Source organism: Uloborus diversus, chromosome 10 (genome assembly GCF_026930045.1).
Source record: "Uloborus diversus isolate 005 chromosome 10, Udiv.v.3.1, whole genome shotgun sequence".
Lineage (NCBI taxonomy): Eukaryota > Metazoa > Arthropoda > Arachnida > Araneae > Uloboridae > Uloborus > Uloborus diversus.
This window is the reverse complement of record NC_072740.1, coordinates 34917910-34935499: the sequence shown is the minus strand read 5'-3', so window position 1 is coordinate 34935499 and position 17590 is coordinate 34917910. Positions and strand designations below refer to the sequence as shown.

At 32.3% G+C, this 17590-nt stretch overlaps 1 protein-coding gene across 1 annotated transcript; it reads right to left on the bottom strand.

Annotated features, from left to right (window-relative positions):
* Window positions 1–6752: 6752 nt before the first annotated feature.
* On the bottom strand, window positions 6753–17142 carry LOC129231328 (mesencephalic astrocyte-derived neurotrophic factor homolog; the record flags this gene model as incomplete). The annotated part of the gene is given in 3 exon segments (XM_054865616.1): window positions 6753–7086; window positions 12252–12393; window positions 17018–17142. Coding segments are annotated over 3 exon segments (434 nt in total), but the record flags the coding sequence as incomplete, so codon positions are not given.
* Between the last annotated feature and the right edge of the window lie 448 nt (window positions 17143–17590).

The following is a 17590-nucleotide window of genomic DNA, read 5'->3' as shown; positions in this document are numbered from 1 at the left end:
ATCCCTATTCAAATGGTTTACTGCATTTTCATTGTAAACTTGCCAATTGTGCTTTAAAAAAAAAAAAACCTGACTCACCCATTTTATTCACATTCCTCCTAAAATTTTGTAATCAAAGCCTAATATTCAATTTCTAAGTGGAGGGGAAAGCTTCCAAGCTTTATGTTTAGAAGAAGTAGTAAAATTAGAACTGATCAGCTTTCTGTACTTCCTCACGCCGGAAAAGCTCATATTCAGTGTCTTGCATTTCTTCCAGTTTTATGCAACTTCATAATTACTTACTTTAATTCGGTTAAATTTACTAATATATTCCAAACTTTAATACTATTTTCATGTATTAATCTGGTTTAATCTTCAACAGAAAGGAAACTATTTAAGGAGAATATTAGCGTTTTTAACTTTTTTAGTAATTAATCTCCACACAGTTAATCAAGTACCCTTAAAATTAAGTGTGACCTTTTCAAGATTAATTTTGTAAAATATGTAAGAAAGAATTCTAGTTCTATTAAGAGGAATCATCAGACAAAAATTTTCTAGCTTTCGGGAAAAGAAAAAGAGAGCTGTAGTGTTTTTCTTCCCCCTCTACATGGATCTGCTGACAGGTTCTTTGAGATGTCTTCCCCTCTGAATAACACTCAAATTTATTGGCAGGGTAGGAGGGTTAGTGTAAACAGATACGTTGTATGGTTCTACAATTTTTGCATTGGGTCATTTTTAGCACATTGTGGTTTTGACGGAACTCTTCTACACAATAGGTGTAAACATTTCGTTTTCTTTAGAAATGCAGCATTATTAATCTGCAAATCAAAAGCAGATGCAGGGTTGATAAAGTAAGTTAGGGATCACTTTGCAATTCGAGTTTGCCGCTCTTGTTCACCAAATACCGGGTGGTAATAAAATAAGTATCTCTATTTGGAGCAGCCTGTAGCTTGAACGAATCATCAGATTGCAACCGAAATTGAAACACTTACTAATCTTGAAGGGGGAAGAAAGATGGTGTTATAAAAATTTTAGTTGTAAAATTTGCCTACAGGTGACGCTTTTGGATTTATAATGTGTAATACAAGAAGAAAGAATTAGCACATGTAAAGCTGGGTGGTTTATTTGATATTGTTACAGGCATATAAAGCTTGCGCATGGCGTCGTCGATCAAGTTCAGGTTCCACGACTTGAACATTGAGCTGCAGGACGCAATACAGGTGATGTGCGACGTTTTCAATTGCGGAATGCAAGGCATACGGAGTGATGTTATCTTTTGTTGGCCGAGAGACAAACTGATGTGTAATGGTCGATCTGGGAGAAATGAAAATCACATCCCCTACTTACAATTCAAATAAAATAATACCCCCCAACAAACAAACATCACCGAGAAATATCACAAGATTCAGTTACTTAAAAGCGTCAGTTCTAAAACATTCCTAATGTTCTTAAAAAGTTCACTCTACATAATGCCCCCACAATGGTACTGTCCAGAAAATTATTTTGAAAAGTTCATACTTCTGGCAGTCTATACTTAAAACTTGGCCCACACAAAATTACGAAGGCAACATCCATCTGTCAGATATTTAGACGAGTTGAAAAAGTCCACTCGTGGACGGCAGACCAAATCCATGGTCTTTCAATCCTAGGCACAACCCATGCCGCAGAAGAGGCAGCACAGGAAATTATTTATCCAGCTTCAGGCAAAACAGGAACCATCCAGTAGTGGAGGATGCCTCACCTTATACTGGATTCAGTCCAGCCCAACCGACTCTGTAATCCGGTATATGCCAGACGAATCTTCCAGCCCTGTTAGGCCTAATTCTTAAAACATCAACTCTTCAAATTTAAATTCCTTTTTAAAAAAAACTCCATTACTTTAAGGGCTCTGTTTCGGAATATCTTGCACTTTTAGCAGGCTATCGAATCTTGTTATCACACATCTCAAGAAACACTTCCATGTCCTCTTCGTGGATAAATCAATCTACTGAGCCCACATGCTCAAATGAAAACACACACCATCTGCAGAACAGAACCAAATGATATGATATCGATTGATTGATCGACTTACTATTCAAGCTGTCTCAGTTACTCCCTAAGCAAACATGACATCGTCAAAATTTGCATATGTTACATCTCATAGCAACTCAACTCAGTTAATCTTTTAACTGTTACTATTTTTAAAGTTTACTTTCTACAATGCTATCAGCAAAAAGATCCTCAACTCTTGAGGTCTGACGTCACGTCTGCTGATGGGCAAAACACGAAATTGATTGTTGGGCTTTTAAACACTTAGGGTATTTTCAGTTTCCGGTTTTATGACATTTAAAACGGGAATCTATTTCTAGGATAGTTTGAATTAACGAGTAAGATTAAACATTGAAAACTTTCTAGCTTTTTATGAAATTGCTCCAAGAACATTAAAGTTAAAGCCTTATGCTAACATCCATTAGTTCACTGAGGTTTGTGACACCTCCATGGTACACATTAGACTTTTAAGAACTCCCAAAGCCAAAAATCACATGGCGTCAGACCAGGGGACCGAGCAGACCATGCCATTTGAAAACACCCATCATCTGAAATGTTGCCATAAGAAATTTTGTACTGCTCATACAATATGGAGTGATGCTCCATCTTGCATAAACACCATTTTTGAAAGAATTACGTCTTTGCTGCAGTTGACAAACCCGAAATGTTCCCAACATGTGTTAATAGCTTTGAAATCAAAGCGCGATCTGGCAAACCGAAAGACATCTCGTGCCACGTTACTGGCAGTAATGAGTGCTTCTTTAATTTTCTCATAGATTATTAGTGTTTGCATTGTCAAAGTCATCTTTTGAAGGCTGCAGCGTCACCTATTGGTGATTGTAGCAATTAAATATTTTTATTGCATCATCCTTCTCCCCTTTCAAGATTAGTAAGTGTTTCAGTTTTGGTTGCAGTCGGATGATTTCTTCATGCTACAGACTGCTCCAAATAGATATACTTATTTTATAACCACCCGGTATTACCTACATCATTATTATCCAACACCAGGTCCGGGTTAGTGGGCACAAAATTCCTTCGGTCTAGCTGAACTCTCCAGAATGAAACAATAAATCAAAATTTGTGGAATGTGCTAAAATAAGTCTTACCTGACCCTCCCAATCTTCAAGAGCCTACTTTGACTTGAAAGATATTTCCGAATAAAGGCGAAACTATTACTTGCATAACAGTTCTATTTCAGTAATATTTTATTTTTTTGCAGTCTATAGTATTGATCTATTTCAGCCTCTGCTTGAAATTTTAAAAATAGATTATGAAATTCAGTTTGATGACTCTACATGATTCCTTTTCAATAATTTCATTGGCCGCTGCAAGACCATCATTAGCTTTCTAATATGGTAAGATACTAAAAAAAAAGTCAGTAATTTTAATAATGAATCAAATTTACTGTGATTTAATTAAACACACTGGTGCAATTAATTATAAAATCATTTGTAGAAACGTTAATCAAAATAAAAGCAACAAATATAGATTTGAGTTTTCTGCATTAAGTTTCATATTCATCAAGCTCTATGGGGATGGCAAAATCCAGCCCCCCCCCCCCCTCACTTACTGATGCGCCAATGGAATTATCAGGGAATGTATTTTTTGGACTAAAAACATACTGTTTTCATAATTCATTGAAGAACTTGATTTTCTGAGTAAATTTCAGAATTAGCAAAGCGTTCACTGAGAACATGCGCTGTGATTTGCTTTTTTTTAAAATCTGTATATACCCCATAGCTGATTGAAAATTCCCTTTTTGTCGTGTTGAACTTTTAAGGTTTTTTTTTTAAAATTTTTTTAAAATAAATTATTTTTACATTGCAAAACCAAATGCATGCATTAGTCCTCATAGATGAAAGCGGAAAAAGAAACTTTTAAGAATTTCAATGTCCCGAAAATATACCATATCTATAAATGTAAAGAAAAGTTATCAACTTACAATTGTCTGTTGCGTGCGCCCTATATTTTTACAAGTATTTTGATAGCTGTTAAAACCAATAGCTATTAAAACTATTATTTTCCAGACAATCAGTAAAAAGTTCTGAAACAGTATGGGGCTTTAAATCTGCATGAAGCGTAGAGAAACTGTTATACTTTTTAGTTCATTTTAAAAACATGGTACAGTAGACCCTCATTTTATGTGGGGATAACGTTCCATGGAAAAGCAGCGCAAATCAAAACCCTGTAAATTAAAACAACATATATTAGTGTTAATATATGGGTTAGGTTCTGCAGATGAAAAAAATACTTCACTCTCGAAATAAATATAATAGAAATAAATTATATATTATAAGATAAACAAGTTTAATGTGTACATATTCCGATACATATGCACAACGTGTATAAAGAAAACATAAATTATTATTATTATTTTATAAAAATGAGTGGGTTATATTTTTTTGGTTGTCACTAATTTTTCTCTGTAGTTCTTTGTGGGTGATTAACGTTTCCTTGATCACTTGCACCATTTCCATGACGGGGTCTTCCTTTGCTAACAAATCGCAAAGATCATTTGTCATTGTCAAAGAATGACGCAAAATTTTCAGTGAGAAAGCTTTTGATTGCGAGTCTTCGATGTCAGTATCCTCGTTGGTTTCGTTCTCCTGTGTTATTTCTAAGAGCTCTTCTTCCAGTGAGCTCTGAATTGTGCGAGTTTCATAACATTACTTCTGGAAAAAGCTCTGAACCCAATCCCAAAAAAAATGTCCACAGGGGCCCAAGCTCGCTTATTATTACTTCAAACACCAGTTTATTACGTTTTATCTGCAATTCTAGAAGTTTGGATTTTTAGATTGGAAAATTTTGTATTCTTGCAATGCCTCATCCGCTTAAAATAAAATAAAGGTGTGAAATCTTTAACCACGTAAAAGGAAGGTCTACTGTACTTAGAAACCTTTTTACTTCATTAGTTACATGAAATGAAATTATATACTTTTCCTTGCGTCAGTTTCATTCCTACATGCATTTGTAGCATAAAATAGAAAATTGCAGAACTTCAAGACTGTTAAGCTACTTCTAAATATTAAGATTATGAGCTCATACTTCACAATCACTATTTTTTTGCACAGATGGAACCAAATGGGAGGGTAAGACCAATAAAAATTAATTGTAAAAATTTTTTAAAAAAGGGTCTGTTTTAGACCACTCTAATTTACCATGCTTTTTCTTATAAGCTGAAACAAAGTCCATCATAAACTTATATTATATTCTTCTATTAATATTATATTCTTCTAGGTAAGCCAAAACTTTTTTTCTAAATGTTAGTTCGTTTTTCATAGAAATAGTAATTAATAGACAAATCGTAATAATCCAATACATGACTTAAAGACTTATAGAGTATTATTGCTGGGTTTATTGGGACACTCTCAAAAATTCATATTTCTAAGGATTTCTTGAGAAATAAGATATCAGTTGCTTTGTAACTTTTGTCACATAAAAGGTATGTTATAGCTGTCATTTTCCATTGAAAGTTATATCCCCATGCATTTAGGGGATTGGCACCAAATTGAGGAAAACAAAAATGTTTTTTGACCATCTTTCATCGTTAATGGTTGAGAATAAGCTGTAAATTTCAGAAATTAGCTTACTTGGTAAAGTCTTAAGAGTAAAGATTTTTTTTTTTAAAGCTTTTACATTTGAATCTGAAAATAAAGCTAGTTGACATGAAATCTCAAATCACTTTTTTATATATTATGTATATATGTATTTTGTATCCCAATACATTAGTTTTAGAACTAACTATTCTGAATGAAGCACTTTCATATAAGTATTCTAAATCTTTTCATTTTATTCCCTCTGAAAGAACTACATAAATTTAATTTTAAAATATAATAGATCAATTAAATATAATCACAAAACAAGTTTTTATTATTTTAGTTAAAATAAAAGAATTATAGTTTAACAAAATATTAAACAAATTATATATTTATTAGCAAAATATTTTTAGCGCTGTCTTAATAAAAAGCTTCAATATTTCATAATTCAGATGATTTTAAGAAACTAAAAATAATCCCTGCACTTGAGTACCTCGACATCAGACTTTTGCCCAATTTATGCCAGAATAGAATTCCATGATTTTTGAAACGTAAGACCATCCTCTAAGCATTTTCTTTAAATCTTTATGAACTAAATTTTTAGTAAGCTTGGTGAAAATTGCAAATGGTGCTAGTTTGAACCTAGTATATGCAATTAGATTGAAATATTCAAATGGGCATGACAAAAGAATGCAAATGCTAATCTTCAATGGAGGATAGAAAACAATGGGGGTTGAAAATAACCAACACTCAGTTATTAATGTCAAGGCTATTTAATTGTCAAAAGTAGACTTATGATCAAGTGTTAAAAAAGCAGATATAATTTGATTTCAAAATGCATAAAACTGAACCGCCCCACTGAATTTTCGCCTAAAGCATAATTGATAATTGTTGGCAGCTGTGCTATCTTCAAAAGTGAGAGTAGAAATTTTTCGTTCCTAAATAGAAAGCTTGGGGGCGAAGACTTATTCTTTTCTTGAGCTTTAAATTATTTTTCTAGCTTTCTAAACTCTGTAGCCTTATATTCAATTAAATGACTTTTCCCAATTTTCTCTAACTTATAGAAGCCTAGTCAAACATCCCCAGAGATTCCTTGCGTATATGCAGTTTAGAATGTTTTAGTAACATTTTCTTTAAAAGTGATGCTTTTCAATATTTACATTGAATGCGAAAGTTGTGATAAGACATTTCGACTAAAATGAAAACAAACAAGTTTTGTATAACTTTATGAAAATTGTAGTATTTTACATTTTATGTGCACAATTTAAACAAAATGTACAAAAAAAAAAGTACAGCGATATCAAATGCTATGAATAGTCTTTCCCATTCAAACAAATGAATTAATATTAAAACCACTTTTAATAGAAATTAAGCTTTCACAGTTCTTCTCTAGTATATAATGGTTTCAATTCTTCTATTTTCTTGATGTAATCAGTTTTTTCAAGACAAGCTTCACACCTTTCGTCCCAATCTGAAAGGATTTTCTTTAAATCTCTTACTTTCAACTTCTTTAAGTCCACTGTCTTTAAGTCTATTGTTTTTTCTGAAAAAAAAAGTTGCTACTAAGAACTGTATCACAATTTGAATTCAAGCATAGTTTCAAGATTAACCAGTCAAGCAACAAAATTGCTAATTTTAGGAAAACATCTATATCATCATATTAAATTATTCAATGATGGTTACAACATTGTTTATTAAAAGAAATATACCTAAATATGTATCCTTTTTAGTTTAAAACATTGTAATCCTCATAGAGAAATTGTCGCTTGACTGGTTCTTGAAATAAATGGATCAATTATTAAAGCTCAATGCTACACTACTGGTCATTGAAATTACTACACTAAGAAAGCAGTATACTATACACTCTAAAATTTACACAACAGGATGCTGTGATATGCAAGTAATTAGATTTTCAATGTAAAATAGGCGGCTATAGCGCCACCTACAAAGCATTTAATTAAATAAGTTGAGTAGCAGGTTTCTCATACACAAATTGCATTTGAGCCCTGTTTATGTGAAAAAAAGTTACTCTCGCAATGCCTCAAGTATAAAAAAAAATGCTAACCAGTAGGATTTTGACAGATGTTGAATCGTGGTTCACTGGGATCTCATTTTATTGCAAAGTTTTGCAATAACTAAATGATGGATTAAGAAAGACATGGTTTTAGAGTACCTAAATACAGTGGAACCTCTTATCCAGATGAACTAGAACCAAAAGCAATCCAGATAAATGAAAATCTGGATAGAATGGAAAATAAACAAAACAAACGCTTCCTAGCCTCAATGACTGGGTATCCGAGTACCTTTTTGCGACTTTTATAATAATTTTTACCCTCCCCGACAAGGTCTTGCTAAAATTGCTTTTAATCCTTGTCATTTACATGAATGTGAACTAAAGAAAGTTGTAACAGTGTTTTTAGAAAACATTTTTTGGGGGGAGTTTTTCAGCACTAATTTTTATACCTATATTAAATAATCAAGTACCCATTACTCTGCACATCAAAAAATACCCCTTCAAAATGCTTCTGACATCATTTTTTAATGATTCTCATGTAAAATGAGCCCTTGAATCAAAGTATGAACACTGTTTACCCCCCATCACTCCCCCCCCCCCCTTGATATCGCGCCCCCTAATTTTATTCTGTTTTCAGCTGTTGCATAGCAATTATTTATATTTGATAGGAAAAACAGCATTGTATTATTTGGTCATTCACAAGATCGAAGTAGATAAGATGCTTAAGTGCCTAAGTTTTGAAAAACAAAGAAGAATTGGATGTTTTATTTACTAAAAACTAATGAAAAGAACTAAAAATGTGCAGCATTTTTTTTTTTTAAGTAGTTTTCTTAAGAAATGAAAAATTTTATGTTTAAAATTTCACATTATCCTCATTGCTTCGGGCACAATAGCGCTAAAAACTTTTCAACTAAAGTGTGGTCTCATGAGGATTTTTATTTTAAAATCATTTTTTGCAACTAATTCAGAAATTTATATCTTAATTTTTTGCGTAGTCGCCATGTTTGGTGATTCCCACGATGTAGGTACGAAAGACTCTTGAATTGCCTACGTTTTCATAAACGGAATCAGATGTTTATTGCAATGCAAGCTGTTGAAAATAATGCAAAATGTGCAATTTTTTTTGGATAATTCTTAATTACTGTCTTGAAAAAGCAAAATTTTGTCTTTAGAATATTATCTTATCTTCATTGCTTTAGTGGCTAATGTGCTAAAAACAGACTATTTCATCTAAATTGTAGTTTTTTAAAGATTTTGATGTAATAAATTCAAAAATCTATTTATAAGCATGAATGTTTCGCGTAGCCGCCAATGTTTGGTCGTACGCAAAATGGCAATTGACGAGCCTATTACTTAAGTTTCCAAAAACAGAATTGGATCTTAATCTCAATATAAACTATTGAAGATAACATAAAATGCACAATAAATCATGTTTTTTTTTAAATTCTTTTCATGAAACATGTGAATTGTTATCTGCACAATTGTATTTGATCCTCATTGCTTTGGAAGCTTTGCTATAAACTAAAACATTCATCTAAAATGCAGTTTCCTGCCAACTTCTCATTTACTAATGTATTTATTTTTAAAAAATCAAAAACCTATTTAAAATTTAATTTTAAATATTTAAATATGTATTGAATAATTGTTTTTCATAGTGGGCAGAGTTCTTTTTATTTTTATGAAAGTAGTGAAAATTGCTCTCCCCCCCCCTCCCCCCCCCCCAATTTTTTTATATTTTAAAACTCAGCGACAGTGGTGGCCACTAAGTTTTTTGGGTCTACTGGCCACTGACCAGTTGGAAAATTTCGTAGTCTTGACCTTTACCAGGGACTTGTGTATTTTACAAAAACTGAAAATAAAACTAATAATAATGCTGCAGATTATTTTCAACAGCCCAAAATAGTGTCACAGACTGGATAGAAAGTTTCTGTTACGGGGTTGTTACATCGTCAGTGATGCCGAATTAGGATCTTCGTATCTCTCGATAAGTAGACAATATTTCAGTTGGAATATATGTCTTTTGAGTATACCTATGAATGTCAGACGGCATGACAGCAAAAGTTGAGCAAATGACAGTGAGCGCAAAAATTACAGATAATATTTTTCGATGCAATGGGCCACATGTATGAGCTTCGCGGGCCCCATGTCGTCTGCGGGCTGTAAGTTAACATCACTGGTATAAATAAATGAAATCACTATGAAATACTAAAGCATAAGACCTAATACATCTAGTATTACAAAAAAACTGGAGAAACATTTTTGTTTCTAACGGGCTATTTAGCGTGAAACGTAAACATAAAATGCTGGAAACACAATAAGCCATTTTGTTTTTTGGTAAAAACAAGCTACACACATTACCCAAGATGAGGGAAGAAAACGTTTCAATTAAATAAAAGAGGCGTCAGAAAAAAAATATTTTCCTGCTCTAAATCTTCGAAATTCAACATGTGTACCTGGTTATTGAGAGTAAGGGAAAATTTTGGTCATTGAAGCTAGGGTTAAATAAGCAGATGTACCCTTTTTTTACAGCAAAAAGAAAACTGCTTTGTAAAAAATAAAAACAGAATTGTTTCACAAAATCAACACTTTAGCATTTACAGTTAGTTCAGTGCTCCCAAAACTTCATGGTATTTGTTGGACTGATATAATTTGCTGAGCGATCTATGGAGGAGTTTTACATTTAATCAAAATAAAAAATGTTTAGGGCATTTATAGTTCAGCTAACATAATTTAAAATTGTCATTTAAGGAAATATAAAAAAAAAAGTAAACTCAAGTTTGACCCAGATAAACTAGGTTTTACTGTATGCATTTTGGAGGTAGTTTTTTTTTTTTTTTTTTTTTTTGTAATTACATAAGCAAGATTTCATTAATCAAAAATCAATTCAGACAAAATTTGGCACAGATCAAGATTCAATAAAAAACTGACTCACAAAGGAAAACACTTTTCAAAAAAGAGAAATACAGCAAATAGGCCACAAAAGTCATTCCAGAGATTTTTTTTTTAGTGAGAAACTTAGACAAAAAAAGGAGGATGAATTTCAGTACTATACATAACTTGAATTTGTAACTATTTACAATTTTTGAACTGTAACAAAAAAACTTCAAAAGAGGACTTTTTTGCAAATTTTTGTAGGCAACAATAATTTTACGGGTCAAATAACAGTCGATCAAAACACAAAATCTACTTTTAATATTGAATGATTTTTTTTTTTTTTTTTTTTTTTTTAACCCTTCAGAAGTGAAACTTTTTTTATAGTAATTTTTTAATTTTGGTAATACTAGTGTTTTATAGAAATATTTTTACTGATGAATTCACACGTTGAAATTAGTGATATGTTCAAAGTTCCTACAAAGAAGGATAGCCAGGGTGATGACATCTTCCAACAGCCACATCTTGGTAAAGTTTTACATGGTTGCCACAAAATTCTGAAGAAAAAATTCCCTGTGTTTTCCCTGTATGAGTATGCAGCAATACAAACGAGCAAACACTGACATTTGAAGGGGGAAAAAAAACATTATCCTGATAGTTTCAACACAGGAAAAAATAAGTAAATAACGAGAATTAAAGAAGAATTCATTGTAACTGAAATAACAAGGTGATTGAATTTACTTTTATAACTCTTCAAAGATAAAAAATGCAGAAGTTAAACAGTACAATAAATATTGATCACTAGTTTCATGCTCTCTAAATCAACGTAGCATAAATTTGGTGATAAGGGACAGCTAAAACAATAAGTTTTGCTTTTATGATAGACATCACTTTAGTACTTACTTTTAAAATAAAATAAACTTAGCTTTTTTTTTGTAGTATATTTGAGCATTGATTTTTGCAGCTTCAATTTAAAAATAAAATAAAATTCCCTGCACTTTCTAGGTTTTTAAAGAAATTTACGAAATTTCTTGGGTTTTTCCGTTTTTTAGTTGATTTTTGAATTTTTTGTATCTTTGTTTCTTCAGGTTTCCCTGTAGCGTGGCAAATGTGTTTTAATTTAGTCCAGTAAAATTGCTTTGTTGTCACGAAATGTACATTTCACTATAAAAGGTCAATTAGCGTAGCTGTTTTATTACCGAGTTTTAAAAAGTTTTAAAAGAATATTTTGTTGCTCTTGAGACTTAAGAACCTTAAAAATCCCTGTTTATAACTAAAGAGACATGAACCTTGCAGTACACAAGTTACTGGCATTACAAATCACTAATGTAAAGTGTACAAATCACTAATGTAAATTGTACCAATCACATTATATAACAACAATCTTCAGCATTTAAAGTTTGTTTCCTTAAATTATGAAAAATCAGAAATAACAGTGTACATATTAAAATTAAATGAATTTTGTAAATGAAAGTCCTTATATTTGTTCTATAAAGGACAGTTTGTAATTCAGTAAATCATTTAAGACAACGAATTCTTATTAGATTATCAATAACGTAAAAATAAACTAGGTTAAGATTTTCATTAAAAGGCAATTAAATCCTGTTACAGTTTCATTGATAAAGGATTTTGCATCAATGAAACAGTTAGATGAAGCATGTTTTTCCTGCCATAGATCACACACAGCTGATGACACTACTATAAACATAATAAAAAGAATGCTTTGCTAGTTGCTTTCTTTAAAAAAAAAGAAATTTAGGAAAACCAACAAAGTGACTACTGCTTCTTTCATTTCAAAAAATATTAATGAAATAAATACATACCATATCGTAAATCACAAATCTGAACATCTTTTTTCTTCAATTTTTCACAAACTTTATCAACGGGAAGTCCCCACGACAAAGGTTTAGACATTTCAGAAACTATTTTTGTAGCAGATTCTTCAAGACCTCCAACATAATAACACTGAGACATAAAAAAACATTGTTATTACCTATTTATGAGTTGACATTTATTACTTCAAAACATGCTTTGTATATATCACTATCAATTGGTGATCGACTGCTTAAAATATGCTCTTACATTTGATTTTAAATTATATTAGTCCACATTGAAACTAAGGAGATTTGAAAGGAAACAGTAAAAAACATACAAATGAATAGCAGCATAACATCATTAATAGACCCTTGCTCTCTGCTCGCTTCACTCACCAACCAGTTCACCACCTGCTTTGGCTCTATGCCGCCTGTGGCAATAGATGATTTTAGTGCTTTTAATACTTTGCCTGGATGTTCTCCGGGACGTCCAGGGGTGTCAGGACCTCTTTTGATGTTCTCAGGACTAGATGTCTAGCCTCTTAAGGTTTAGAGAGGTGAGGTAGGAGTGAATGTGTTTCCCTGGAGGTCCCGTATCCAATGGTACCAGCAGGGGCTGATCAAGCCAAACTGGTGCCCAGGTCCTGAGTAGAATTTGGTGCCCCCCCCCCCCCATGAGAAAATCCGCACAATTTTAAAGTCAATGTTTCATGCTAGAAGCCTAATATACTAGAAACTACATTTTAAAGGAATATTACTACATTTAAAAGGAAACCTGGGATTTGAATACCAAACTAATCACAATTAAAATTGCCTTTTAAGGCGAAAAAGAGTTAAAAAAACAACTTAAAACTGAAAAAAAAAATCTTACTAATTCTGATATTCAAGCTTTAAAAAGGCTTCTTTCTGGCTTTAACAGAGGCAAATGTGTCGATCAAATAATCGAAATCTATGTTTGATGTCACAGAATTTTCAATGGTCAATAAGGAAAACACCTGTATAAATTATCCTGAGAAACGCAGCTTCTCAAATGATTTTTGATTCTTTTCAAAAATGAAAAGAAACGTTCACTGGAACAGCTGCTGATAGGCAAGGTAAGAAGAAGCTGCAGGAGTGAATCCACATTCGGAAATGTAGGTGTAATGTTTAGTGATCTTATCCTTTTAAAACATTCTCCAGCAGAAGGATTACCTTTTGCAAAAATTTGAAAGTGTTAATTCTTCTGGAAAATGTTCATCTATGTCATCCGAGTAATTTTTTTTTTAAATTCCAGAGCTAAGGGACAATGACTTCATTACGCGAATTTTTTTTTAACTGTATGAGTTTTTGATGTGATTTTTAAAAAAATTTGAGCCCCCTCTCCCTTAAAGTTGAGAAAAAATAAAATGAGCTTTTAAAAAAGGAAGGAAGTAAGTGAATTTAGGCTAGGTTATTTTCGTGCCCCTAAATTTGTGGTGCCCAGGTCCGTGGACCCGCCGGACCGTGCGTTAATCAGGCCCTGGGTACCAGTATTGAACTGGTAAACATTACTAGCCCGGAGGCGATAGCATTACAGGCAGGGACAGACTGAGTCCCCAAAGAGGGTGAGGTTGCAAAAAAGTCACAGGTTCAAGGGTGCAAAAAAAAAAAGGCACAAGGGCCTAAGATAGAATAATAAAAACAAAGTCGCACAGGTTCAAGGCAACAAAAAGTCTCAATTTTGAAGGCAAAAAAAAAAAGAAAAAACCCTGAAGGCACACAGGTTTGAGGGAGCACTGGCCTGCAAGCAGACCAGATATCACTCCCCGAAGGTCCCTTGTTCCTGTCACCAAGGTAACTTGCCCATGTATGGGACCCCCCGGGAAGCAGACCAGACAGCAGCCCTCCCCCCCCCCCACACACACAGGGACAGAAACGTATAGACAGACGTCCACAGGTTTTAACTGTATAAAAGGTGTAGTTTTGATAAAATGGATAGAGCCACATCATCAATTGGAATTTTAGCTGACCAATAGATACTGGTGAAATTAGTTAAACTATTTGGAGTAGGGGAACATGGGACAAACTGAAATTGTTAAGATAAGTTATCTTTTTCATAATGAAAAAAATAGGAAATTTGGTTTGAAATCTGAAGTAGAAATCTTTAATGAATCTCAGATCAGTTTTTTATTTTTATTTTACAAAGAGGCACTTGCTTTTTTAGTATTTGCATTTTCAATGCAAAAATAGTGCTGGTTATTTATCAAGTGACACTAAGTATGTAACTATCATTATCTCGAATGCAAAACATTAGATCACTTGATTAACAATGAAGCACACCTGGCAACCACTTTCTCTAAAAATGCGGATTTTCAAAAAAATTTTTTAACTTATAACATTAAATAAAAGTTTGATTTCATACTTAAACATAGTATTGTAAAAACAATTTCCAAATACAATGAGTATTTTTCATGTTCATATACACTCCTGTTTGTGAAAAATGTAACACCAAGAAGGACTTATGCGAGTGAGCTGAAAATTGCAGGAAATGTAAAGTAGGGCAATGATATGCAAATAATTAGAATTGCAGACCGGTACGCATATGTATGCTGAGCAGCGCCCTCTGAACGGCAGATCGAACCGAATATGAATAGACGGCTGTAGCGAGGTGTGTATGATTATCGGTGGTCATATGCTAGAGTAAATGTTAACCGAATCTTTACTATGCCTCTTTGACAAAAGGAAGCCAAATTTGAGCAAATTTCGGAGTTTGAACGAGGCAGAATCGTCGGAATTCGTGAAGCTGGATTGTCTTATCGCACAGTAGCCGCTCGTGTGCAGCGTAACAGCAGCACAATCATGCTTGTTTGGAAGCAGTGGACGGACGTCGGAAAGTTCGGAACTCCGGGAGTGGACCCCAAAATGTGACGTCAGCTCGCGATGACAGACACCTGGTGCGTATGGTGCTGATGGACTGCAGGTTAAAAACAGTAGAGTTCGCAAGTATGCAAAAGTCATAAATCACAGCTCTTTAAATCAGGGTTGGGTTTCGGACTGACCAAAACTGGTTTAGGACAGGACAGGTGGTTTTTAAAGTCCTAAACTGTCAAAAAGTATGTTAAAGCTAAGGATGTGTAATCTAACCAATTTGTATTTACTGCAATATTCGTAATGCATAAATGTAGTTATGAATGAGGTTTAATTATATATAATGAGTATTTGATAATGTTTTTCTCCAAAATGTTCATTTAAAAAACATTTTACTTTTAAAAAAAATTGCCAATAACTATTACATAAAAACCTCTTTATGTAACAGTTGGTAGAGTTATGAAAGGAAATTCACAACACTAGCAAGACAACTAATTTCAGTTACATGTATAGCTAACTCAAAGGAATGTTATTAAATGTGCAATATTTAGGTACAAAAAAAAACTTAATTTCTTAATGGTTTTTGCAAATTTGATTTATGGGAAAGAACCTCATGCATACAAATTGAAATTTTTTTTATGAAGAATTTGATTTCTATATAATTTGATTAAAATCAGAAGAATAAGTCATATATATTTATACTTGAATGTTCACATTGAATAAATATATTACATAGTCAAAAAATACATAATTTTGACTGTTCTGTTTTTAACATTTTCAATCAAAATTATAGTTTTCCAAAAAATAATTTCAGACAGTTTTGGACACAAGGGTTTTTGGTTAAAAACCTTGCCAACCCTACTTTCATTTGCACACATGCATAAACATAGGAAAATATCGTTACTATTATCAAAAAAAAAAATCCTCATGCATACAAATTAAAATTTTAATCAAGAAATCAACTACTTTGTAACATAACTATGTTAAAATCAGCTGCACAAATAAGTTGAATGTTCACATTGAATAAATGTTCAATATAAAACATTACTTGGATAAATTTTATTGTTTCTGATGTTTTCTCACAAAGTACACTTTCTCTAAAAATATAGTTTGACACAAGAGTTTTGGACAGGACGGTAAAAACTAGGGTTTTTACCGTAGTGTCCAAAACCTTGCCAACCCTGCTTTAAATAAGTAATCTAGCTGAAAGAGGTCAACACGTGTGTACTCCTGCTAATTCCAATTTTGGAAGAAAAAAAATTTTGACATGGGACAATAGAAAAATATTTTTTTAATTAAATAATTTTTATTTACTTTTTTTATCAAATGAATGCATAAATAATGCAACAATAAATAAATAAAATAAATGAAAAAATAAATTAAGTGAATAGTGAATGAATAAAGAAATGTAAATGAATTAAAGAATGAATACATAGGGGAATTAATAAATGAATAAATAAGGAAATAGCATGAACCTTTTCATTCAGTCCCAGGTGCACATGACAAATTAAATTAAACATTTAAAATTCGAAAAATACCTAGCATTAACTAAAGAAGTACTGACTGGATATCAGAGAATCTCAATACATAAAATGATTTTTTTCACAAACTAAATATTTTATAATGTTAGATAAATCACAAAATATTACAATATGCATATGTCAAATTTTGAAAGTAATTTTTTCCTTGATTTTTAGAGATAGTGGAATTAACTACACTCAAGAATTTAAGCAAAATTATGAGTTAGGTAACGCTGCAAATTGAAAATATTTTACCATTTCACTTTGGTAAACATTCTTCAATATAATATAGCATGACAAAAGACAGGGAGGGGGGGATGGTGAAATGTGACTGACAAAAGGGGAAAGGGTATGGAAAAAATGACATTTCCTGAAAAAGGAGGAGGGAGGAAAGGAAATATGTTAAATTAAAAAAAAAAAAATACTTACGAATCTATTTTCAGATTTTTTTGTATTGAGGCATAATTCTTGAAACTTTGCTTCAATTTGAGGCGCAGACGACTTTTCTTCAGAAGATAAAGTGCTAACCAATTTATTAAGAACTCCAACACAAACTGCACAAAAAGAAACAAATATTATAGTCAAATTCAGTATTGGTAACTGAGAAACAGTAACATATCAAATCGCACTATAGCTAAAAACTTTTGCTTTTAAAAAATGTGGTTCTTGAAAGATGCTTTTTTAAGAAATCATCGATGATGTTTCTGGAATATTGATTGCAAACTTGATTTTAACAATCCAAGACAAACCTGACCACTGCTTGTTAGGTTGCACGTAATTAATCATTTACCCTATGTGTTTGCTCTGGAAGTAGCACTTTTATGTTCCCAGATCGTTTAACACATATTTTGTTAACTTTAATCTGCATTAATTTCTTTTGATTTCATACAAATAGGTGTGTACTAATGGTGAATGCTTATTGCCGTTTTTAATTAAAGATGATTTATCAATTTAAGGTTACATTGATCTGTAAACTTTGTATTTCACTCTATACACAAAAGA